Source organism: Egretta garzetta, unplaced genomic scaffold (genome assembly GCF_000687185.1).
Source record: "Egretta garzetta isolate BGI_Z169 unplaced genomic scaffold, ASM68718v1 scaffold473, whole genome shotgun sequence".
Taxonomy (NCBI): domain Eukaryota; kingdom Metazoa; phylum Chordata; class Aves; order Pelecaniformes; family Ardeidae; genus Egretta; species Egretta garzetta.
Genome location: NW_009259319.1, coordinates 931,175 through 957,574, shown reverse-complemented (window position 1 = coordinate 957,574; position 26,400 = coordinate 931,175). Strand labels below are relative to the sequence as shown.

The 26,400-nt window shown below is 36.5% G+C and overlaps 1 protein-coding gene across 6 annotated transcripts in view; it reads right to left on the bottom strand.

Moving 5' to 3' along the window:
• CSNK1G3 (casein kinase 1 gamma 3) overlaps positions 1-26,400 on the bottom strand; it is a 92,761-nt gene that overhangs the window by 33,145 nt on the left and 33,216 nt on the right. For 5 of the 6 annotated variants that reach the window (XM_009636552.2, XM_009636553.2, XM_035892104.1 and 2 more), the window contains 3 exons: positions 22,675-22,744; positions 6,304-6,452; positions 4,767-5,001 (listed from right to left, as the gene is read on the bottom strand). In XM_009636552.2, the coding sequence (XP_009634847.1) occupies positions 4,767-5,001; positions 6,304-6,452; positions 22,675-22,744 (454 nt within the window). The remainder of the gene's footprint in view (positions 1-4,766; positions 5,002-6,303; positions 6,453-22,674; positions 22,745-26,400) is intronic. The other variant, XM_035892108.1, reaches the window with a different exon arrangement.

Sequence of the window (26,400 nt, the reverse complement as noted above, 5' to 3'; positions counted from 1 at the left end):
GGAACACGTATTACTGGCACAGGTTGCCCAGAGAGGCTGTGGCATCTCCCTCCTTGGAGATATTCAAAAGCTGTCTGGACATGGTCCTGGACAACCAGCTCTAGGTGGTCCTGCTTGAGCAGGGAAATTGAACAAGATGACCTGCAGAGGTCTCTGCCAGCCTTAACCATTCTATGATTAGTAGTACAATACTGGCATCATTCTTTACTTGCTAAGGGTCACCAGACACTTCTGTAATGAGGAAAGGAACCACAGTGGCCATGATGCTATGGCAAATAGGGACGCTGATATTTAAACTGTCCACTACTGAAATGCATTACCAGTACGTTCTAATTTTGAGACCTTTTCTGAGACTCAGACCAGCAGCTGCACAAAACAGAATGAGGGTAATATCCTGATGCTCTGAAGTATCAGAAATAAGGAGAGATTCTCCCCCTCCTTTCCCCAGTCCACATGAAAACATGTGGGTAGACAGTTGAAAGCAAGATAGCTGTCAGCTCCGAAGTAGCCAACATCTAACAAAATCAACATTTGGAGGCTATTGACTGTGGAAGATGAGTATCAGACTGAGTTTGGCCTTCCCCTTATACCCTCAAATTGCAGCCCTCTGGTAGGGATAACTGAACACTTTGTGCATCAGCCCCTGAAACACAACAGGTTTTTTAGTACAGTTTAGATTTCCATAAACTGAAATGTTTGTTACTTTTAATACCTAATGCTGAAACCTGTAGCTGGTCATAATTTTCTTCATTATCCATTTGGTCTTCCTTTCCACAACTACTACCAATCATCATTCTTTCCTCTACAAGCACCACCTTCAGCTAGTTACCCAACTTTTAATCTGTTATTGCACTTCAAGCTCTATGTTTCAATCCAGAACCTACAGTAAACTGCTACGCAATTTCTTGTAAAATTTACTTTCATCAATTTATTAAAGACCATGAAATTCTTAAGCTTTATCACTGAATTCTACTTAGAGAGAATAAACTATTTGAAAAGAATACTAATAAACAATCCTGTCAGAAGGGCATGGTGCAGCAGTTTGCGCGGGCAGTTTGCGCAGGCAGGGCGCACAGGCAAGGTGAGGTCCCCCCCTAACTCCCGAGGTAAGCTCAGGCAACTCAGCTGCTGAGAGGAAGCCCAGCCATGGCGAGTGTCCCTGAAGGTGATTGTTGTAGGCATGGAAGAAAGTGGTCCGCTGTAATAATTTTAAGCAGACTTTGTTACTTAAGGTAGACAGGCTACGGAGCATCAGGGAAGCGGAGCAGGAGATAGACTAGTGGAGCCGCACCCTGACTTCCCAGAAATCTACGCAGGAACAGCCACCAAAAAAGTCCCGGGATCAAAGGGAACTAGTATCCTCCCCCCAACAGGATGAAGGAAGGGCCTCAATGGAAAGCAGTAAGTGGAAACTGGTCCGCAGTCAGGGCAGGAGGAGACCCCTTGCCTGGCCCACCGCTTCTCCCCAGGTGCCTCTGCATAACAGGTATGAGGCTCTAGAGGTGGAAGACAAGGCGGTGGACGGGGTAGGTGTTGACCTATCCACATCGGAGGAGGCACAAAGATCAGAAAGACCTCCCTGTCATATTACTACAACATCCATGAGGAGGAAGAGACAGGTAATAGTAGTAGTGGGAGATTCCCATCTGAGGGGAACAGAGGGTCCGATATGCTGGGCTGGCCCTGCTCTTAGGGAGGTCTGCTGCCTCCAAGGAGCCCAGGTTAGAGACACCACTAGGAAACATCCTAGCCTGGTCCAACCCTTGAACTACTATCCCTTACTGCTCTTCCACATGGGTGCTGATGAAGTTGCAGTAAGTAGCCCAAGGGTGATCCAAAAAGAATTCAAAGCCTTGGCGCAGTTAGTAAAGGAATCTGGAGCGCAGGTTATTTTTTCCTCGCTCCTTCCAGTGGTGGGCAGAGACACTGGGCGATACAGTTGCCCAGCAGTGTGCCAGGGGCACTGCAGCAAAGGTGAAGCCTGGCAGACGTGAGATGGAGGCTCCTGAGGTAGTAGGAGCCAACAAGGAAAAGCCCGTGAAACACCTAAAGGGAAACAAGGGCTGTTCTGCTGTGAAGGTGACGAGGCCGACAGCTCAGATGAGATGCATCTATACAAACGCACACAGCATGGGAAACAAACAGGAGGAGTTGGAAGCTACCATGCTGCTAGAAAGCTACGACCTGATTGCCATTACGGAAACTTGGTGGGATGAATCCCACGACTGGAATGTAGCTATTGATGGCTACAGGCTGTTCAGAAGGCACAGGGAGTAATCGCTGCTTGCCGCAGGGCTGGGCATCAGTCAGCAGGTGGTGAGCAATTGCATTGTGCATCATTCATTTTGTATATTCTGTATATTCTCTTACCATTCTCATTATTACTATTATTATTTTCTCTTATAAAACTGTCTTTATCTCAGCCCACAGCTCTAACCTCTTTTTTTTCCTTCCCCATTCTCTCCCCCACCCCACTGAGGGAAGGGGGAGTGAGCAAGCAGCTGCGTGGTGCTTAGTTGCCAGCTGGGTTAAACCACAACACACACTGATGTTTTAATTGTTGCTAAGCAGTGCTTACATGAGTCAAAGACTTCTCAGCGTACACAAGAAGCTGGGAAGGGGCACAGTCAGGACAGCTGACCCCAACTGGCCAAAGGGCTATTCCAGACATAGCATCATGCTCAGTGTATAAGTTGGGGGAACAAGGAAGGGGGTGACGTTCAGAGTGATGGCGTTTGTCTTCCCAAGTCACCGTTAGGCATGATGGAGCCCTGCTTTCCTGGAGATTTCTGAGCACCCGCCTGCCAGTGGGAAGTAGTGAACAAATTCCTGGCTTTGCTTGCACACGTGGCTTTTGCTTTTAATATTAAACTGTCTTTATCTCAACCCATGAGTTTCTCACTTTTACCCTTCTGATTTTCTCCCCCACCCCACTGTGGAGTGAGCGAGTGGCTGTGTGGTGCCTAGCTGCTGGCTGGGGCTAAACCACAACAGTACAAAAGCTTTAGTCTGAAAAAAAAAAAAAAAACCAAACCAAACCAAAAAACAAAAAAGAAAAGCAAACCAGGTAACTCTTTCACAGCTACTCCATTACATATAAACCCACTTATTAAGCTTAGCCATGCAAGCTGTATTCCAGGATGTCTCAACTGCTTTTCACAATACTTGATTATATTCTAGATATTAACTGTGTTTCATTGACAAAGAACATTGTTGAAATTTGTGCTTTCCTGATGCATAAGTACAAAGTACACCAGTTTTTCATATACTTAGCAGAGACTATCTCAAATTTTTTATTTAAACTAATTCCATACTATCTATAGAAGCAACTCCAAAAACCTGAAAAGATGGGCACAAGAGTCCAATCTCCCACCTTTAAAAAGTGAAGCAACTATCATTTTGTTTTATTTTCAGAACTTCTCCCTCAAATCATGCATATAAGGCGGGTAGCCACCTTGTGAAGATGTTTCCAGGGACTGTCAATGAGATTTTAAAGCGACTCAAAAGGCTGCCTCCAAAATCAGGTATCAGATGTTACAAAGGCAAGACATTTGCAAGTTGAACAGCACTCTTCTTATTTCCCTAAGAAAATACAGTGTGTAAATGTTAAAAGTTATTTAAATGTAGGTGTACAGTACCTAAATATAACTCTTATCAAACTACTGGGATCACCTTTCAGCAACTGTCCAGTTCAGTGATTTCGTAAATTTCTAATAATCTGGGGACCTTATATGCACTGTTAAGCTTACATATGGATACATAACATAGCCATAGTTACACCTGTTTTTTTCTCCCTACTTAATGGAGAAATTTGAGGTTGTTTTAGGAATCTGTATGAAAAAAGCTAAATCAACTTGTGCCAAAATCTGGAATGAATGACAGAATTCGTTTGCACATCATGAAATTAAATTCTTCAGCTTTGCTTGTGAAGAAACAAAGAAGCCAGAGGATGCAGAGACGCAAGTCAGGTGAAATACAATTCAAAACTAATTTTAAATTATAAAGTAAAATTTGGCCATGTGAAATCAATACCCTTTTGAAACATCAACATAGAAAAACATCATCTTTTTATCATCAGTTAAATGTACCTGCTTAAGTCTTCCTCCTATCTGTTTGGAAGACTGGCAGGTTTTGTTTAATTGGAAAAAGCTCTACATTCTTTATTTTGCCTGGAGATGCTGTAAATTTCCCAAGTTTGCTGCCCTGAAGCAAATGATGTTTTATAAACACAGATCTACGTTTGCCATGGAATGCACTAAACAGTAATTGAATACATTCTTTCCCCACATTTTCATAGAAAAAGGCATATCTGAAGCCAGTTTAGTAGTCAAGAAAGTTAGACAGGTGTTTCATCCCTCTATTTTGAGACTAAGGCAGGCACCAAGAGAAAAGCAGGAACAGGCAGAAGAGCCTCATACTGATCAAATAAAAAATTTTTTGCCTATAGACAAGGTAATGACCCACCCCACCATGCTATACTTCTAATGTGAAGATGTTATGATACAAAAAGATACACCTCATCTTTCTTTTATGAATTTCAAACAAAAATAATTATTTTCTGAGATATGACCACGATGATTAGACCTAGACAACCTTATTCCCATAAACAGTTCTTCCATAAGGACAAGCTATAATTTTGCACAGTACACAAAACTTGCAGTACTTAATGAGTACAGACTGAGAAAAATTACAACTTGAAAACAAGATGATTTCAGACAAATGATAGTTGTTGAATCCTTGCTTCTACACTTTAAAAGCACACATACCTTTTCCTAAATGTGTATTTATACTCATGTATCTAGCTGTTCCTGTAAGGCTCTTGTGTTCTCGGTACGGTATGTGCTTCTTTGTTTCTGGATCTATATACTCCTTTGCCAAACCAAAATCTATAATATGAATAATTTGCTGGGTTTTGTTTCCAGGTCGTCCTATTAAGAAGTTCTCAGGTTTTACATCTCTGTATATCAAGTTCCTTGAATGGACATATTCCATACGAGAAATCTTTAATAAAAGGAAAAAAGGACAGGAAGTTTAGTTTAAGCTTGAGGTTGCTGCATCAAATTGTGGTAGAAGCTAAATATCTTACATTGACTTTATATTTAGAGGAAAACACCCCTCCTATTGCCTAAAACCAAAGTGCTATTGCTCTTAGCAAGGTATCTCCCAGTTAAAATAAATGAAAATTATATACATCCCCTAAGCAGATACACCACATTGTGTATTGGAAACTTTCACACTGTACATTAGACATGAATAAATATATAACAGAAGTTATCTTCTTTAAGAACAGCTGGCACCAAGTATGTTTTGTGCACATTAAAACTATAACCAGAAATCATGTCATCAAGCAGTGAGCAGCAAAGTTCCATGTAGATCTATTACATATTAAAGGTATAAACAAGAGAAGCACTGAAAGTTCACCAATATGCATATAACCTCCATACTAGCTGGATTGCTTTCTATCAAAATTTATGTATTCAGAAAGGAACAGCAAGTATTAAAGAGATCATCTTTGGATCTGTGGTAATTTGAGCATTTTAAAAAATGAACTTTGTCAATTTGGCTGTAAATAAGCTGAATAGGTCTATATGTATATAGCTGTAGGCCTGTTACTCAATTACAGTCACGTTTTAAACAGCTATTTTTACCCTTCATGGGTAAAAATATCACTACCTATTCAGGGAAGTGGACATTCAGAATCATTAATATTTCATAAAGACTCATTTAAAACATATTGTATCAATGTAAATATGCAAAGCCTTATTTCTCTCTCTCTTTCCACCTCCACCCACCGTCAGGTGGGAAACAAATGAGGAAATCTTAAAAATGGGGAAAAATCCTTCACTGAATAAATATGTGCTATTTTAGCATTTCTGAAAGGGATGAGGGATTTTTTGGTTTTTTGCTTTCTTTCTGAGAATGCCCAGGAAATATATTTATGCTATTTCTAAGTCCCATCATCCAACTGCTTTCATGGATTAAAATAATTTTTATTTCATGAAGATTTTCTTTTTAATTGAGTATGTCAAACTAAAATTAGTTATTTCAGGTTGTGATTATGAGAACTCAGACACAATGGAATTCCATTCATGCAATGATTCTTGAAAAACTAGAACAAAGTAAATGAAAGTGACATATGATAAAACTGTAAATCCTGATAAAACTGTATCACAGGCTCTTTAGTAGCCACCAACACCAATTTAAAGCATGGAAAGTGCAAATCTCTTAAGTGAAATAAGCACTTAATCCATTGAACACTGACTTATTCTAATAAACACTCAAATTAACATCTATTCTACTTACCAACTGTACGGCTATCATAAGAACGGTTTTAAGAGAAAATGTCCTACCACACAAGTCAAATAAATCTTCCAGACTAGGTCCAAGTAATTCTAGCACCATAGCATTATACTTGCCACATGGGCCAAAATAGTAAACCTGAGGTATTCCATCTGTAAAATGAAGATACAAAGTAATTATAAGGTGTTAAATAAGATTAATGAACATATCAGTAAAATTCCTACCCAATTTCAAGTTGATATGAAGATAAATACATTTTTCACACAAAAGCCACAATAAAACCTCAAAAAGGTATCTTAAAAGATACAACAGGAGTAATGAAGGTAGTACCACTTTCATTAAGTATTTTGTGAATATTACATGTCTCACTTCTGAAAGACTTAAAGAGGTTTATGAAAAAAATCTGTTAGGTTTTGTAACAGTAAACTGAAACGGGATTTTAAAAAGGTATGAAGAGAGGTTGAAATAAGCTCCTTTTCAAAAAAACATGCATTTATTTTAAACTTTTAAAATTAAGGCTATGGCAAAACTACATTCAAGAATAAAGCCACCTTATTATCTATAGAAACATTTAAAAATCCAAGAGAGATTAATGAATCCTCAAGTGCAATGAGATAATTAAGTCAAGTTTTAGATGCATCATCAAAATAAAAATATCATAGATGACAAGTTGTTATAGCCATCACTTGTTAGTATTATTTCTTTTCCAAATACAAGCATTTTCTATGTAAATTTACACTGGAAGGCTTCTCCTGTCTTCTCTTCCTCCATTACTTTTGGTTTCTGTTTAGATAACACATAAAAGAAAACATTTTTCTTAAGTGTGAGTTAGTCTGTTAAAAATCTAAACACAGAGTGGAAGTCTGGAGTTTTTTAAATCTAGATTTTTAGTACAATGTATGGTAGATTGAAATTTACTAATTCAAAACACATGACAGTTGGGGATTTTTTTAATGTAATCACAAGAACAAATGACAAAGGGAACTTTTAAAAGTCTCAAAGGGAATCTACAGTAAAGATTCACTCTGATTTCAATTCCGAAGTATCACACAAGACACCACCTTAAATCCTTTCCAAAACTGATGTCAGAAAGAATCCATTAAATTCTATTATTACTGTCAAATCATTAAAATTATTTAGAAAAAGATCTTAGAATAAAACACATTTTCAAATACAAATTTTTAAGTTGTTATTGTGGTTTTTTTAACTTAGAAAATTACTAAAATAAAAATTATGTTAAGAACAGAACATACATCATTTCCAAACACAATACATGGGAAGAAAAATATCCCACTGTATGTTCAGGTAACAATCTTTTAAATACTCTGTAAACAGGTATAAAATACACCTACTTAGAAGGGCAAAAGGCAAATTTAGTGTTAAAGCTACATTTGCTTTCAAATCTTACATGGACTCTAAAATGTGAACCATTACTCCAATACCTTCTTTTTAAGTCCAACACTTTCCTGACGTAAAATAAGTGATATATATATATGTTACACACATACATATATGTGTATATATATGATGTATATGTAAGTGTTATATAAGTGTCTCCATCACAAAACATGCGAAAAATATGTTAATTTGCTATTCATAAAAAAACATTAAAAATAAAGGCTATTATTGTGTCAAAAATCAAGTTTTGTTGAGTTTCCTATGGCAGCGTTCCATAAAACCTAGCATAGACACATACTTACAGTACACATTTCCTCAGAAGGCTGGTGATATCGAGGCCATAAACATCTTGAAAACTAGCACCAGAAGTCACATGCGTTGCACTAAGAAGATTCCCTTACTATCTAGTCTGTTACCAGAATCATTGAACAAAGGTCTCCTGATGTGCACAGATTAGACTAGTAAAACTACATGTTACCTGAAAAAGTTAGTTCTGTTCTTTTTCCTGAACAGAAGCATAACAAGCATGTATAACAAGGCTTCTCCTGGCACAGGAGGAGAATCAGTTAAATACATTTAACAAATCAGTTAAGGGTATCTAAACCTTTAGTAGAGACATAACCAACTTTCAGTTTCAGTTAGCAGTGCACATAAGATCACCCACTTCATTAGAAAGTGCTTCCTGAAAGAATACTTGACAAAATAAATGCAGGTATCAAAAGCCTGGAAATGTTCTTTAATATTCTCAAGCACTGCATTTACAATTACGCTAGCAACGATGCCATGTTCTGTCTTCACCTTCCGGTATCTTCATGTCTACTCACATACCTTATCAATATGATGAACAAGCACAATACAATGAACAGCACATACATTCCAAAAATCAATACAAAAATATTCTGCACTTCTGGACTTTATAGTTTTATATAAACACCTGTCCTAAGAATCAAGGCAATCTAGAAGCTGGGAAATACCAATATTTAAAGCCTTATGATCCAATTTTACGTTTGCCTTTTTGTACATATCCATTGTGTAACTATAATTAAAAATAACTTGCTATCAATGCATCTATTCATCTTGCAGTTCCTCATATGCATAGGACCTCATTCAGCAGAATAAATTTTGTTCACTTAAGTAGTAATTCTCAATTTTTTTTGCTCTTCAGTAGGTATCCTCTGTGTTTCATTTACTTAAAATATTCAATACTCTGAAAATGTAGTTTTCCTTTCATGTGACCTTTTTCTGCGGTGCCCATTGTTACAATACTGTACTATACAGAACTACAAAACGTATTTTCAGAATACCCTAATGAAATACTGGATTTAACTTTCCTTCTCTGCAGATCAAATGTAAGTTTAAAAATGAAAACATCCCTAACTCTGGGTGTTTTCTGAGGTACAGCAAGTCTCAAGTTTTTTACAGCTTACTACAGTTTTACTTACACTCAGCTTTGGGTTAAAAAACAAAAAAAACCAAACCACACCACCAAACTAAGAGCAAATGAACACAGCAGTTTTTAAGAGTATTTTCACTAATCTCTTTTCTTACAAGTGAGAATAATAAAAATATAACCCCTAAAAATCCAGTTTAACTGTTCAACTTTCTGAAGATTAGAGCTTCCATTCATTTTTTAAATAGGCATAATTACACCCGTACCTATACTAATACACTTAACATGCATAATCATACCAATTTCAGAAAGAGTTCATAAGAGTAGCTTATTGCTACTAATGGAGAAGCATAGACCACATTGCACATCAGAACATGGTACAAGTAGTGGTTTTAATTTTAGAAAGATTATCAGATAATGGATCAGAAAATGCATTAGTACAGAAAATATATTTGTACACATAAGGTGATATTATAACTGTAGAATTCACGTTTTCCTCCTCCACTTTCTGGTATGGTGAAATTATACTTGGAAACACAGATGTATCTGCAGCAGCAAATTGTTATCCAACAGAAGTACAGAAATGTAAGTCCAAAAAAACCCCAAACCCCAAAACACCTGAGCATATAAAGAAAAAGAAAAGAGCACCACTTGTAAAGGCTTGAGACACATTCTGAGAATCTCTGTTGTTATAGTTGCATGTTTGAAGTCATTAACACCACAATATTCTCATGAGAAGTTTGTCTACTCTATTACCATTGCATCTGCTCTGTCTATCTTTGTAACATTCTAAAATATTAACACACTTCAAAAATACAGAAGCCAGAAGACTTCGGGGCTTTGTCTAGATTTATAGAACTCATTTGCATGACTACGTGCTAGCAAAAAAAGGAAACATTTGTAGAAAGCAATTTGTGACATTGTCAGATTTATAGGCAAAGTTGCCAATTTCAGAAGTATGTTTATAGATGTCAAAAACACCCTTTAACATTTTATTCTACCACATCGTATCATAAGAGCACCACAGCAAGTCCTGTTAAGTATACATCCAGAGCAGGGAGTTAAGTGTCTCAGCTGTGATCAATTTCATTTTACTTAACATGACAAGAATAGTACTTATTCTACCTACAACACTTATCTTCTGATTAGAAGAAAACTCCAGAATACCCCAAAATTGTGTTTAACGTGTTGTTACTAACTTCTGTAAGGCAGATACAGGTTATTACATCTAAAATTCCCTGTGTTTATAAAATAACTTCATATTAACAGTTCAAAGTGCTACAACTTTATTTTGATTTAAAAAAAAAACCTAGTCTTATTGGTTTTGCTTAAAAACAATAACCTAACGTCATTCTGTTACTTACATTATTTCTTCATGTCTCTAGGTCTCCAGAAGAAAAGTCAGAAAGTAACATGTTACTAATAAAGAGTATCTGCATTTTTTCCCCCCACAATAGAGATTAAAGTGTAAGCTCTTTTATATAAATCTTTAAGAAAAATAAGGGAAGTTAGAAAAACAAAGAAACTTTCATTTCTAGGAAATGAAGAATTCACCCTTTTGTTGACAGGATATTCCAACACTTATTACCAATTCAGAGCTTGTATTTTATTTCCATTTTGATTAGTCTGCTTCAATCATTGAAGCCCTTTGGTGCAAGAATGTAAGAAGGAAATACTGGGAACTTGTAAGATACATCCCAGTCTTCTTTCTGTGAAATTAAAGAAGTCAGTGTTCTTTGGTATCCTGCTCAATAATATATTTTGATGACTATTTATTCTTAGACCTTTCTATTAGCTCGACAGATCTTCTGCCCCATTCTCAAAATTCCTTTTTAAAAAGAAGCACACCCCCAAATTATGTGCAGAATTCAATGCTTATCACACTGATTTCACTACATAAAGCTACAAATAACTTCCTATTCTTCTGATAATGAAGAAAGTTACCTGTAACCAAAAAAAGTTTCACATACTCCCACTAAATTACTTTTAATACTAAAACATCCAATTCCTTTATAGGTTTATAACACTGAATACCGTATCCTTATTTTCAGGTCACATTTGCTTATCCCTAGATATTTACACTTGCTCACAAGTAAAACACTTTCATTTGAATGGACTCAATTTACTAAAGCCATCTACAATACTTAATGTGACTGACCCCGTCATAAATTTCTAAGTCCATTTTAAACCAATATGACTTTCAATCCCATTTTACTCACGGCAAAAATCAAGTCTTGACTTGGAATTTCACTACTTGAATACTGCTTGGATTCCAGTTTCTTTTTCTTGAAAAGTTAGTTTTCATTAGCCACCTAAAACATTGCTGCTGTACACCAACAGTCTCCAAAATAGAGTGCACACACACAAGAAGTGCACAAGCACTGGAGTGCCAGAAAAAATATGAGAAGGTATGCTTATTTTTTATCTAAAAATAAAAAAATTAGCTTTTTTAATATTAAAGGTACAGCTTGACACTGGAGCCCTCACTCAGTCAGATAGCTGCGTCACACACGGCATGGACAGGAGAGATCCTAGTAGAAGACTGGTAATGTGGAGATTGTGACAGTAGCATATTTGTTTGTTCGCTCACTTTTGGCTTACTGCAATTTACATGTGCCCAGTTAAGTGGATCTATGGCTTCTGTTGTCTAATTATCACTAAACTACCCCTCAGAAAACAGTCAATCTGCTTAAAATTGTTCCTACAAAGAAACCACACAAGGAAGATAATGCTACTGATGCCAGCACAAGCAAATAAGAAAACAGCAGAGCCGACACTTCTCCTACACCTTGTATGAGCTTATTTCCAAAAAATTCCTGAAAGTTAACTACAGAAGATTACCACCTTCTGTTTATCAGATCAAGAAAACTGCATTAAGTATTCATATATATTTATCATGCTGTGATAAAAACTCTGCATCACTAAAATACCATCAAAATAAAAAATATCAAAATATCAAATAATGGGCACATATCCTCCAGTTAGTCTTTTTTTTCCATAATTGTATACACTGCAATCCCACCAGCATTTTACTATTAGTAAGTCAGACTTACACTTTACTTTATATTTGAGAGTAGAAAACAAGTTTGTTTTCTTCTGTTCCTACTTTCTTAGTACTGAATAATAAGTTACTGCATAGAACCTCTGTTACCCATCGAGACTCAAATGCTTTAGGTACATGATGTCCAGAAAGTTTTTAAAGCTGTCATTGTTAGAGGAATTTGGATGTGTCAAGATAAAAACATTAGAATAAAGAAAACTTTACTGGTAGATTACAACTGTATCTGTCAAATGTCTTGAAAATAAATAAAATCAAGTAGAAGTTATTTCTGATTGCACTGGGTTTGCGTAGCAAGGTTTTAGTAGCAGGGGGTTACAGGGGTGGCTTCTGTGAGAAGATGCCAGAAGCTTCCCCCATGTCCAATAGAGCCAAGGCCAGCCAGCTCCAAGACAGACCCACCACTGGCCAAGGCCGAGCCCATCAGTGACAGTGGTAGTGCCTCTGGGACAACATATTTAAGGGAAAAAAACTGTGCAATTGCAGCTGGAGACAGTAGTGAGAATATGAGAGAAGAGCAGCCCTGCAGACACCCAGGTCAATGAAGAAGGAGGGGGAGGAGGTGCTCCAGGTGCTGGAGCAGAGATTCCCCCATGGGCCCTGGTGAAGACTCCCCTGCAGCCCATGAAGGACCCTATGCTAGAGTAGGGGGGTGCCTGAAGGAGTCTGTGACCATATGGGAAGCCCACTCGGGGGCAGGCTCCTGGCAGGACCTGGGGTCCCGTGAAGAGAGGAGACCACACTAGAGCAGGTTTGCTGGCAGGGCTGGTGACCCTGCAGGGGACCCACACTGGAGCAGTCTGCTCCTGAGGGACTGCACCCCATGGAAGGGACAGACCAATGCTGGAGAAGTTCGTGGAAGACTGTCTGCCATGGGAGGGACCCCAGGCTGGAGGAGGGGCAGAGTGTGAGGAGTCCTCCCCCTGAGGAGGAGGGAGCGGCAGAGACAGCGTGTGATGGACTGACCCTAACCCCCATCCCCCTGCCCTGCTGGGGGAGATGGAGAAATAGAACATAAAGTTAAACCCAGGAAGAAGGGAGGGGTGGGGGGAAGGTGTTTTAAGATTCAGGTTTTATTTCTCATTACCCTACCTCATTTTGATTTGTAATAAAGTAAACTGATTTCCCCAAGTCAAATTTGTTTTGGCCCTGACGGTAACTGGTGAATGATCTCTCCCTGTCCTTATCTTGACCCATGAGCCTTTCATTATATTTCTATCCCCTGCCGAGATGAGGAGGAAAGTGATAGAGTAGCTTTGGTGGGGACCTGGCATCCAGTCAGGGTCAACCCACCACGCTAGTTCCTGACCATTATCCACTGTGGCTGCTAAATTTTTCAAGTACTTCAGCATCAAACCTGATTTAAGCCTGAGGTTACAGGCTGTTCACTGCAATTATCTAATATACGTAATGACTAGCATGAACACTGATCCATATCTTTAAGCAAAAATTCCAGCTATTTGCATTAACACAGATACTACATAGTAGCCTCAATTATTGAATGTGTGTCCTCATTCAGAAAAAAAAATTAACTTGATAAACAAGCAGCAGAGACTGACTGTCAAAGAAATATATAACACATGGGTCAATGGCAACATCACTTGTAACTTAACCTTGTGTTCCCAATCTACCACTGACTTAATTTTGATCCACATGTTTGAAAAGTATCTCTGTAAAATGCAACCTAAATTTGTAAAGCTATTAAGCAAGGAAGCAGATTTTCACTTTCTTGTAATATTAGTTTCCTTTTAGTTTCCTCTAAGCCAGTCAAGAAACACAACTACTGATGTGATCTGCGTTATTGCTTAGATTGTCTGTTAAATCAATCTGTAAGTGCCAGTAAAATACACAAGACTGCGCTTGCAGAACAAGTTATTCTGTATTCAGCTTCCTATACCCCACTGCCTTTTCATTTGTAGTTTTAATTTTCACATGTGGCAATTGGTTGGACACAAGCAAAATACCCTGGGTAGATCAAAGATTTGCAGTAACAGCCATCTTCCACGGACATTTGTACTGGTACTCTGTCAAAGATGCACTTCAACAATTTGCCACAAAAACAAGCATTCCCTACTAACGCTACAGAATCTGGCCTGAATCCTGTGGAAGTAAGCGATTACAAAATCCAGGATAGTGCCAGATGTGTTTTTTAACTTGAACCAAAGCAGCATAACACAAAACCATGCATACACAAAACCAAAGCAGCATACAAATAAGGGCATATAATCTCCAGAAACATAGCACTTTATGGCTACTGAAACCATGATCATCCATGCACTGTAAAACTCTAAATATGGAATGAGACACTATACAAGCAATATGACTTCAGCACCGCTAAAATGCCATGTTGGAGGCACACACCACAACACTTCAGACTACACTTCTTATTTACAGAATATGTTTGCAAACATAAGAAACAGTAATGTAATAGATTTTTCCACTAAAATAGATCTAATATAACTATTTACATAACTAAAACAGAATTAGACATGTATTTTTATTGTAACCCTTATTAAATCAAGTATGCATTTATCTAACATTCAGCGTTCTGTGGACAGTACCAGAAAGCCTCCTTCATAATTACAGCTATAATATTTCATACAAAAACACTGATTAATCTCCAGAATCTGTGTGTGATGTTATATTCCAAGATTAAATCAAATTTTTGTATACCACCAGGCTTCTTATGGTCAGTAATTATTGTTTCTCAGAAACATTAGCACATGCACCTGTAAGTTACATTTAAATTTATGCAGCTGCCATTCTTAGCAGATCTCTTGCACTTATTCTAGGGAAAAAAAAATACTGTAAATATAAATTGAGAAAATTCTGTACATTTCCTTAAGCCAAATGCTAAAAAGGACTGGCATAGAACAGAAATTGCCAGCAACATTTCTTAACTAGTTTTTGCTGGACTACACTTAAAAAAATAAATTCGTAATCACTGTCATCACCCATTCACTTAAATGTAAATATTAGTACATTCACATTAACAATTGAGCAGCTCAATTTTCCTGTTAAAGAGTATCAGCAGCAATGAAACTCAAACCAATCAGCTCTTTTCCCCAGACAACTCACAACAAAACGATAGCAGCCATCAGTACACAGAATTATCAGTGCATATGAACTGACACCTCTTCAGTCAAGAGATTAATTACTTGATTCACTTTAAGTGCTTTTTACAATGAATGTTTAAGTTAAGCACAGAGCATGATTTTCTAAGTTCATCTGCCCTGTATTTTTATTATTTAATAGATTAAAACCCCACTTCCAACTAGCTGTTTATTGTTTGTTCTCCTATAAAACCCAAGTCAAAGTAGAAAAGAGTAATAAAGCAGGACAGCATTACTAAAAAGAATTTAAAAATCAGTTTTCGGTTTAAGAGCAAATTCCCAGCTACCTACCTAAGAGTACAGCTCAAAGTAACTAAAATAATTCACTTTGCATTTATATTGAATGACTGTTAGCAAGATATATGGACAGGTTATGAAGTGAGACTACTCAAAGACACACACATAAGAACTCATAAAAGTTTATTTACTTATGTAAAACTAAGACTACCCTGAACTGAGTTACCTGCTAACTCTGTAGTTTAACAGCTCGGCATTTTGTCTTCAACTTTCTTTGTTACTGATTGTTAGAAACATAATGCACTTATTTTAGAGATAAAATTATATTCTAAAATCTGAAGCTCCAGAAAATTATTACTGCTTTAATTAAGTATTGGGAACATTCAATTACTTAACATGTTTGCACACATACCGCATTAGAGTCCTCTTATAAAAATACTATTTTCAAACTCACTTCAAAACCTGGTAACTTCCATAATTTTTATCCTGTGACAGCAAGTACAGGACACCAGTCCCAAAATATTTTGAAAAATATAAAATGGGATGTTATTCCAGATTGTTTCTCTAAGATCCATCAACAAAAATTATCACTTTTCACATTCATCCAGCTACTATTTACTTCTAGCACTACAGTCAAGCAGGCTTGTTATCGAGATACTTCCACATGATATGGTAGAGTATCAATTTAGTAAAGAAATTACAATCTACCAATTAAGAAAGGAATTAAGAGGACATAATAAAGTGATGATAATTTTGTCTTGGGAAGAGCTATAGCAGAGCACAGATGCTGACACACTGTGATGAACCTATGCTGTGCTGCATTTTCTTCCACAGGCTGAAGTGGAAGGCAGCATAGCTATGCCCCAGGGGAGGGGCTAAAGGTGATCTCAATAGCAATCTGAAACCCCACTCTCTTCTCCCATATAAAAGTAGTATTTTTAGTGGTTCACACTAAAAGATTAAAAAAAAAAAAAATCACCTATCACTAGCTTAAATACAAAACCCTCCCTTTCAGTGCCCGTATCTGCCTCATGCATTCTATATCCTGAACAGACTTGTGTAAAAAATTGAAAAAGATGTAATTGAGCATTCAAATCTCACACATACTCAAGCTGGTCTGAAGTTAGATGAAGAACCACATTTTCCTTACCATAAATATTTTTGTCTTTACCTACAGGAAAAAGCACTGAACTACTGAACTTCCATTTTGGCCTTCAGCCCATCAAACACCTTTTCAACACAGAAAACAAGGAAAAAGAAAAACTGTTAACAGCAACATCTACCCTAGCAGTCAACATTAAACTGTGTATAATATAAGAAGTGTTTAATATCAAGTCTTAAGGCACTTGTCACCAGAAAAAAAATAAATAAAAATCAGGAATTCAGAGTATTTCAAACTGACTTGGCTACATTCCCAAACCAAAAACACAGTCAGTCTGGAGAATCCTGACATGCTCAAAATGCTGAAATAAATATTTGGCTGAGCCTGATTACCAAAATGGTGAACAGACTCCACTCCTCTGCAACAGCAGTTGGCCTCCATGCACAATTGCTTAGTACTTCCCTGGCTGCAACTTCTCAAGATTACATACAGACCTGTTCTTACACTAACAGCATTTACTAGCCAATGCATATACAAGTGATCTGGTAACATTTCTGTACCTTCCAGAACCACATTATGCCAGCACTGCAATCTTCAGCCACTAATGTATCAGTAGCTTTTTCATTACCACTGTCCAAGGAGTATGGTTTTGTTATTTCTAAGGCAGGCTCTCATGACCTCAAAGCTGAAAAAATGTATTTTTACATAGCAGAGCACATTTATCATATGACTGTTAGTACCAAACCATGGAAAAGATTCTCAAGTACAGAATGCAATACTTAGCATTTATTTCACACTGGCCTTAACATTTTAAAATACAATACCTTTTCCCATAGTATGCAAATATATTACCTTATACATACACTAGCTAATAGTAACCCTGTAAGAAAAAGTTCGGCTGCCAATTTTAAGAGTGGAAGTGTTAACTAGACCAGCTAAAAGAACAGAAGTATAAAAGAAAAATAAAGTAACATTAACAATACTGAGCATCTGCCTTCTCTGAAACACTAATACAGCAGTTTCAGAAGTAAGGTAATCCATAGCTGAACAGACCACTGCCTCTTTCAAAAATTAGCTCAACTGAAAAACTAAAATCTAACAACAGATACCCCTTGTTGCTATAGACAGGTACTATAGTAACAGTCTGTTCTTAGTAAAACAGCAGCATTGCAGACAAGCTCTTGCTAAGGCAAGGTTAAGCAGCAGGAGCCACCTGCCATTCTTTTGTTCCACTTGTCAGATCAGTAAGTACAAGAGTCCTCATTCACTTGTAAAGACTCCCAGCCATTATGATTAGTGACCCAGAGATTTATTAAGAGATGTTAGAGAAAAAAAAAAAAATCAGACAATGGAAACTGAATGGTTTTTATGCTCTTCAACACATAACAATATGTAACTTCTTCAATATGTACACAGACTCCTTATTGCAAAAGGGAACTGAACCATATCGTAAACACCTTCCCCTTCAAAGAAATAAATTATTTTAAACTGATAATGTTTGTGAATTGCAAATATCCCACATTAAAAAAAATTCTCAGCTTTACTGCTCAATACTCAGATTAAGCCAGCAGTTACCGATTATTTCACCCTCTCAGTCTCTCCTAGTAGGAAAGCACACTGAATTTAGGTGCAGCTGAATTACAGCATAGCACATGAAACGCATCTACAGCTCATCTTCTTACCATGAGGAGAAAGATTGATAGCATCAGAGATTAATAAAATAACAATAAAAAAACCAAGAAAACTTTTCTATTCATTCCAAAAGTCTTAGTGTAATTGAAGGTAAGAATTCAGCTATAGCTTTATTTGTAGTACTGCGCTTCGATAATGTATCAGTTTTTCTTATCATTCATGCTAGGATATGAAGAAAAAATACTTTTAACAAATTTTATTAGAATTAAAGATAGTTTAAATTCCATCTGTAGGTTACTCATTCAGTTGACTAGAAATTGCTGCCTACTGACTGAATGATCTCAAACTTCATGAGGAAAGCATGTTCACAGTTACTGAATGACAAGATTTTAAAAAAAGAAACAGCAATTTTAATGAAAATCTCTAAGTATATAAAACTTAAATGAAAGCTAAATAATGATGTGACCAAAATCAGCCACATCTTTAAACCAATTTAAGAACTATTTTTAGTAAGTTTCAGATCCATTCCCCATGTAATTAAAAATGTTTTAAAAAAAGCCCAAAAGTACATAAAATGTTTCCTGTTAAGATTCTTCACTTTCTTCCTGACAAAAACCTGCATGCTACTGCACATTCACAGGCATGCTCAGTAAAAAGCATATCTGAGAGTAAAGGTACAGTTTATAAACCTTCTTTATGAGCAAATTCTCTCCAAAGGAATAGAGTTTTGAATTGTTAATGCTTTTTCATGCAAGTCAAAAGTACTCTATTAAATACAAAGAATGAACACTCAGTTCAAAAGTATTGTGTATAAAAACTGCACGTCTACCATATTTTATGTTTATTATCATCTTTTTCTTTCAGAGAGCAGAAAAATAAAGGATCCCCCAAATCTTTTTTACTCAAGCATGTCTTCCATGTTCATGGCATTCAAGAAGCAGAATAGCAAAACTCTTATCACAGAAATCAGTATTAATAATAGTAAAAAAATTTAAGTCACAAGGTCATTAGAAAAGAAAGAGAAAGGATATTATAAAAGTAAATAGACTTGTAGAAGACAAATATTGGCTGAACCAAGAAAACATAAAATTTCAAAATGCTACTCCTTCAATCAAGGGCGCTCACAAGATCAGAGGAAGAACTAAGATGCTCTGTTAAAAATGGTTAGAAGGTAAGATAATCTGTTGCTCAATAATGTTTTCTTTACTTGCTTTCAGGAAAATCTCATTTTCTTCCAGAACTAACCTTTCAAATGTTAATGCCTCTCCATCCTCCCCAAGCCACCCCCAAATAAATTGGGATTTCACAGGGGCTACAGGTATTTTATCCCTTAAGCTTCAGGTTATTTCTAACTAAGCATGACTGACTGTAGCATAACATGTGGAATTAACAGCTCTTACTTGTGAAAAATGAAGTTTTGATTCTAGGAAATATTGGGTCTGCTTACAAAACTGGGAAAGAAAGGGAGTACTATCCCCTTTTCACCAGTTGCTCCTGAAACCATCTTTTAGTAGTCACTTGCTATTAATTGCATGTACACATGACAAAAACAAGTGCAAAGGATATCTAATACAATTAAATGCAAAATAAGCAGTCCACGCTCAAGTACAAAGCTATCAGCCAAATTACAGGAAGTTTTCTGTGAATAAACAAAAACAGCTAAGGAAAAGACTTATGATTCACCATGATTAAAAAAGCCTGCAAACATGGATTTTTAGAAGCTTAGAAGCCAGAAGGCTCCAGACAACTGGAACTGTTAGTACAGCATATATGCACTTATTTATCCGGTCACAATTATTATACTTCACATTTCTTCCAGCAATAAAAGCTATTTTTATACGTCCTACAACGGACTCTTCTGCCGCTTGCACAACAAAGATACACTTCCTTCAATTGACTCTCTGACAAAAGTACAACCACTGCCCATAAAGCAACACTATCTATATGGATAGATCTGGCGTAAGATTTTTACTATCTCCTGTTCTATGCAGGATTAGCTGCTTCGTAAACTTACCACTTGGTCCATCACTTTCCACCACCATAAAAAGTTTTCTAACTGTTCATGTGATAACATTTCTTAAATCTACACTTGACAGTGAACATGCATGTCACAAAAATCTGTAAAGTAAAATCATTTGCCTCAGATTACATGAAGACAGAAGTTATATAATGCTGCAACTTTTTTTCTGTAAGAATCTTAGAGAATCTTCTGGGCTTGTAACTTCCTGGGCGTGACAGCCTAACTCCTGAAAAGATGGGAAGAGTGCTCCAGAAAGACAAGGAATCAACAATTCTTTTTCTAACTTCTCTCTAAGAAGATGGGAGCATGAATATTACTTTCTTCATGATGAGTTTTTGCCATAAAACCCATTAAAATTAATCTCAAGTGTGGTGCTTGAGAAAGTCAAACAAGACTCAAAAAGGAGGTTACAGAGTCCTATGTCTGCTGGGGGAGGCCTTCACTTTGGATGAAAAGCAGGTTACTTCAAAATCAGAGGAAATCTATAACAAGGTTCTTAATAAATATTAAAGATGGCTATTAACTCATCAGCTTTATCTTGTTTTCACCCCAAGGTCTGCTAATCTGATGCAAAGAATTAGAGATCATTCTCCCCTCCCATACTTCAGTGAGGCAACAGAGAAAGCAATAAAGTTGTTGCAACCAACAAAAAGGGTTACAGACTGAACTATATCTGAAGTAAAGCAGACTAACTTTGACTCGCCTACGTTCTTACATTAAACAGTCTCCCAATCTTATTTGGTAACCAAAAAGGTAAACAAACTTATATTTGCCAAGACATTTTTCCCAATAAAATCCATGAGGGTTCCAACCTCTGAGAAGCATTGCCTATTTTCTGCAGTCTGAACTAGTAATTAGAGCTTTAGTCTTACCTCCACTGCACAGCACTTTACAATTTTAGATAGTTACACCTTGGTTTTCACAGCTGGGTACTGTCCCTAACGTGCAGGCTGCCATGTCTCATTAGTTAACCAGTTAAGATCTCTGCTTTCCGCTTATCAGCTAATTCACAATGCTAGTGTAGTGTATGCTGACAATTTACAACTACTTAGAAAAAACAGACATTATACCCTGATGACTTTCTCCAATTAGCAAGCATGTAAGACTCAGCATCTTGACTGGACATTCTACAAGTTAATTTTCCATCTCTGAACAGGAATAGACAGCATCACATCTTGCAAATAGTTATCTCTAAAGACGTGTGGTTGCAGAGCATTCGTACTACAGCATCAAAAGAAGCTCTGTATGAATTTAAAGTATTGGAAAGTGTTTCCCTGGAGAGAGTCCTTAAAGTAGAGCACAAAATTCTGAAAGCTACCCAACTAGAGAAACACTATCCAATCTGTGTATCAATGAACATATGATCCTGAATTTCTGAAAGTAGTATTTTAGAAGTATTAAAATTCATCATAACACACACATTCAATGCAACAAAATGCAAGTGGTATAGGCATGTTCATTTCGTATTCCCTGGCTTTCAGAGATGACTTTTCAGCTTAAATAGTATTTTATTCTAGTTTAAGCATAATTTTAAAATCACTGTTACAAAATCCACGCTGCCTTTGATAGAAGAAAAAACAATCAAGTGTGCATGTAGAAAACAGCTATTAGTAGTCCATTTTATACAATAAACTACATTAGTAAAAAATGGAAAAAGTAACTAGCTACATGACTACAAAAAACTATTCTAGAATTAAAGGTACATTTGCAAGGAAAAGATATCATAAGATTTTTTCCTAGGGTATAACAGATTTAGGGAAGATTTGTACTCGCTTTCTTAGTTTAAGCAGCTTTACATCTTGCTACATACAGTTGTGTGAGAGGCACAAAAATATGTGAGAAGTTTTAGATATTGCTCACCTATAAAAGCAAAAGGTTCCCTCTTATGAGGGGACCATCATAAGAATATTTCTGAGTGTAAAAGCTCCAAAGGGAGTAAAATGAGGATTCAAATCTTAAACTGCATTCAAACTCTTCAAAAAAGTATTTAAGTGGCTTAGAACTAGTAAGCAGCAATATATATTGTATCAGTGGAAGTGAAGTAAAACTGAGACTGAAGCTATTCAAGTATCATAGCAACTTTAAATAAAAATGCGATTAGTACATTAGCAGTTTGGTCATTCACAGTGTTTATTCAAAGATAACACAGAGAATACTCCAAGACTTCTTAGTTTAAGGTACACCCATCTGGACACAAATTAAGACTTATTAATCTTAGGATTTCATACATACACTTTAAAGAGTAGAACAAAAAAGTAATACTAGAAAAATTTACACATTAATCCACTATCTCATGGGGCTTTTTTCTGCTTTAAGTAACTAGGGACACTTCATCAAATAGATTTATACCCCTAAATCAGAAAACTACTGTGAAAAATTGATCCTGGATTACATCACAGTAAAATGCATGATACTGCTTTTTACCTCCAGATCCTAGCTGCTTGTAGAATCTGTATTCCAAATGTAGCTGTGGTGCTCTCGACTTCATTGGCTCCTGATTTAAAAACAAAAACAACATTTAAAACAAAGCCTCTCTGCCAAAGCCTAAAAACTAATACGCTAACCTACTACCAGCCAAACTAACCCTACTGCTTCCAAACCACATGGAAAGTTTTAATGTTTCTTCCAAAATGACTAATATTAAGAAACCTAAACCTCAGTCAGGTGACACCAGAGCATATAGAGATGTCTGCATCTTGTATTGCTCCATGGGACTGGGGTCCAACATGCAAATCCAATCCCAGACTCACAATAGCTAAAAAATAATTTGTCTTTCCAAAGCATGCGGGTGATGTGTCTTGCAGCTCTCAAAAGGTGGCATTGATATGCAGCTTAACAGATGAAAAGAACTGTCAACACACCTCCTATACATGATAGATGTGCCTTTATTAAAAAAAAAAAAAATGTTTATACTAAGATTGACAAAAAAATAACAAATCCTTCCACCAAATATTAACAGCTTAGCAGAAATTAAGTAGCACCATTCTAAACTATAAATACAAAACAAAGGCACCAGAATAACTCCGTAGTTTAAATCTTTCTTTTCCCAACATAATTTACAGAAGTTAATAAAAATCTTACTGCTGTGTTCTACATACTAATGCTGCTAAGCCTTATAGATTAAAGTGATGTGACAACAAACACAGGAACACATAACCAGCCTAAATGAAAGTCCTAACTCATAAGTATTTCCCTTTGCAAAGTAAAGGTACTTTATTAGAAGATTCTTACAGTAATTTCCTAGAGCTTCTTTTAGAAGATATGTCCAGTTTCTTGTGATATGTAACATCTTCCAATGCATCAGTGAATTTGGACATTAACTGTGCATTATTTCTACTACAACTGCAGCATGTAATTAGTAAGATTGTTAATACACTTATCAGCAGTAACTGATACGCTGGATGTCAGTTTTCAGGAAAAGTTTGAGCAAGGTGCTCATCTCTTTCCTCACGCCACCTTCTCCAGAAGTTAACAGTTTATTAACCTATGCTGTTTCCCAGTGGCACATCCAGGCCATAAAAACCCTGAGCCAATGTGCAGTCATGAGAAACTTAGTCCTCTTCCTCAGCCCATCTCCCTCAAACACTCAGATGTTTCAAATTGCTGCTACTGCTACAGCCAAAAGCCCTGTCAGGGTACATTAATGTATTTGATTTTGCCAGGATGCCAAAGGTTGATGAATGAAAGTAAAAAGGGGCCAATGTAACAGTTTCTACAAAAAATAAATTGAATTTAATATATGCTTTTTATGCTCCAAAGCATTCATCCTAGCTGAACACTGGAATTCTGTGCAAAGTGAGCAAGAACTTTCTAAAACAAAAATATGTTGATCCTTCACAAACTGAATTACTCAGCATGACTAACTGTGCCACCAAATGGTCCTACTTACAGTTTATGAGGGGAATACATGGAATTTATTGTGACGTATTAAAGACAGACATCCCTTTACAAGACACTTTACTGCAAACAGGCCTAAGCAAATCAGCACAACTATCAACCTCTAGTGCTCAACTTTCAGAGGTATAAGTAAATCCACCAGGAAGCATGTTAATGAAACATTTTAACATTTTAGAAAAATCACAGAAATTTAGCCACTAGTTTGCCTGCAGTACTATAATAGAGTCTGTTAGTTACAAAACATACCACCCTCTACATAGTCTCTAATTAAAGCCTGCAATACTACCTGCTAAAAGGAAAATATTTTAGTCCGTTAAACTCTGCTGAACATACTAAGACAAGACATTGGCTTATGGGCAGTTTGATTTTGTTCAATTACACAGTTTTGCCTTAATTGATAGTACATTAACAACTTAATCACCACTCAGTGTTACAAGATGCTCCCATAATAAGGATGAAAAATTAGCTTGTCTGTATTAAACTTACATAAATAGACAAAAAAAATTCTCCTAGGGAAAAGAAACAGCTTCCAATTTTCTACACACACATCTAGACTTTTTCAAATGAATGCTGCTTGTTCCAGTCATTAGCAGGAAATAGTTCTGATAAGCCTCCATAAGGCAACTGTTCTCAAACAAATATACTAAACCCTGTATAGCAAACAAATAATTAAATACTTTCACTCCCTCCAGTGATGGCAAAAAAGATGTGGTAATATGTACTTGTAGTCCATTTATTGGCTGACAGTTTTCTGGAATTGCCTTATCTTTGTAAGGAGGCTTAGGTATCTTCCTGACTGGTCAGTAACTCCAAACATACAAAGGAAATACAAACTTTTGGTCAACAAAAACTTGTGAGAGGGCAAGCACAATAAGCTCTTCACGTAAAATTTGTTTTGTTCCTACACATTCCACTTTGCAGTATGCAGTGAACTACTAATAAATGAGAAAGGACAGATAAGGCTAAATCAAGACAAAGGTATGTTAGATGTAACCTTCCACCATAACATAAGAGTGAAGAATAGACCACTAACTCTTTTTATTAATAAGTCTAAAAAGCATATTCAAGAATAAAAAAGAAATGGCAAATCATGGTTCTTTCTATTTTCATTAGTATTTCAGTACATTTCAGCATCTTAAAAATAAGCTTGGGAACACATAACTGTTCAAACATCATGTTAATCCCAAAGGGCTTTGAAGTCAAATTCTCCTTTTACCCAAAGAAATTAGTGTATTTTGTTTACTTTAAAAAGCCCAGATCATCACTAAAGTATCCTGAAAGAACTGTTCCAGGATTTCTGCAATGTTCTGTAAATGACCTTCACTACACTGCTTTCACATGCAAGTCTAATTATTTCAAAGCTTCTATATTAAAATGTAGATAGCTTCTTTTGCCTGCAAAAGAGCACTTCTCTCTCTTAATGAGGGACTCCGGGTCATCAAAAAATTCATGTGCAGCTTACTAAGCGCCAGTTACCTAAGCAGCAGAAACAAGAGCTCCTTAGTTCATCAGTAAGGTTCTTCTGAACCAAGGTTTTTTCTCTCCTTTTTCTCTTTTGTGGGATGCCTACACATTCAAACAAAAGGATAAAGACACCTGAAATGTGAAGTCTGCCTGAAGTTCATAATTTTTTTCCCACCAATTATTTTTGTGCCAGATACATGGAATAAACTACTACAGAATTTTCAAGATGTGCCACTTCTAAAGGGCTTTAAGAAAATAAGAGTTTACTTATTCTAACCACAAGGGTAGAAATTTTCAAGAACTCTGATGTTAACCCAAAGCACAATATAAACATTCAGCTACTACCTACTTTTCATGGCTTTAGTAATCCAGTGAGAACTCCTGCTTACTATATCTTCTGTCTCTGCTTCATATTTCCTTAAGCAACAGCAAATGAAAGCTATCTTCATGGAAAAGTTCTTTTAGAGGTGGGGCTCTTGTTACAGGAAAAGATCAGTCTACTGAAGAGCTGCACTTGATTTGGATTTACTACAGCCTTCTAGAGAGGTTCCGAAATGGTATCATTCTAGACTGCAATAATTCTTTACAAACAAGAAAGGAGGAAACAATGTTCCAGCCTTGGAAAGAACTGCAATCTTCTTTCCACACTCACCCCACTTACAATTTTAAGGATTAAAATCATAACAGTTGAATGATTAATGAATCAATGAATTAAAGATTACAGATTAAAAGCAGCAGTGACTACCTCATAACTTGATGTCTTTCACACAAAGACAGAAAGAAACATTT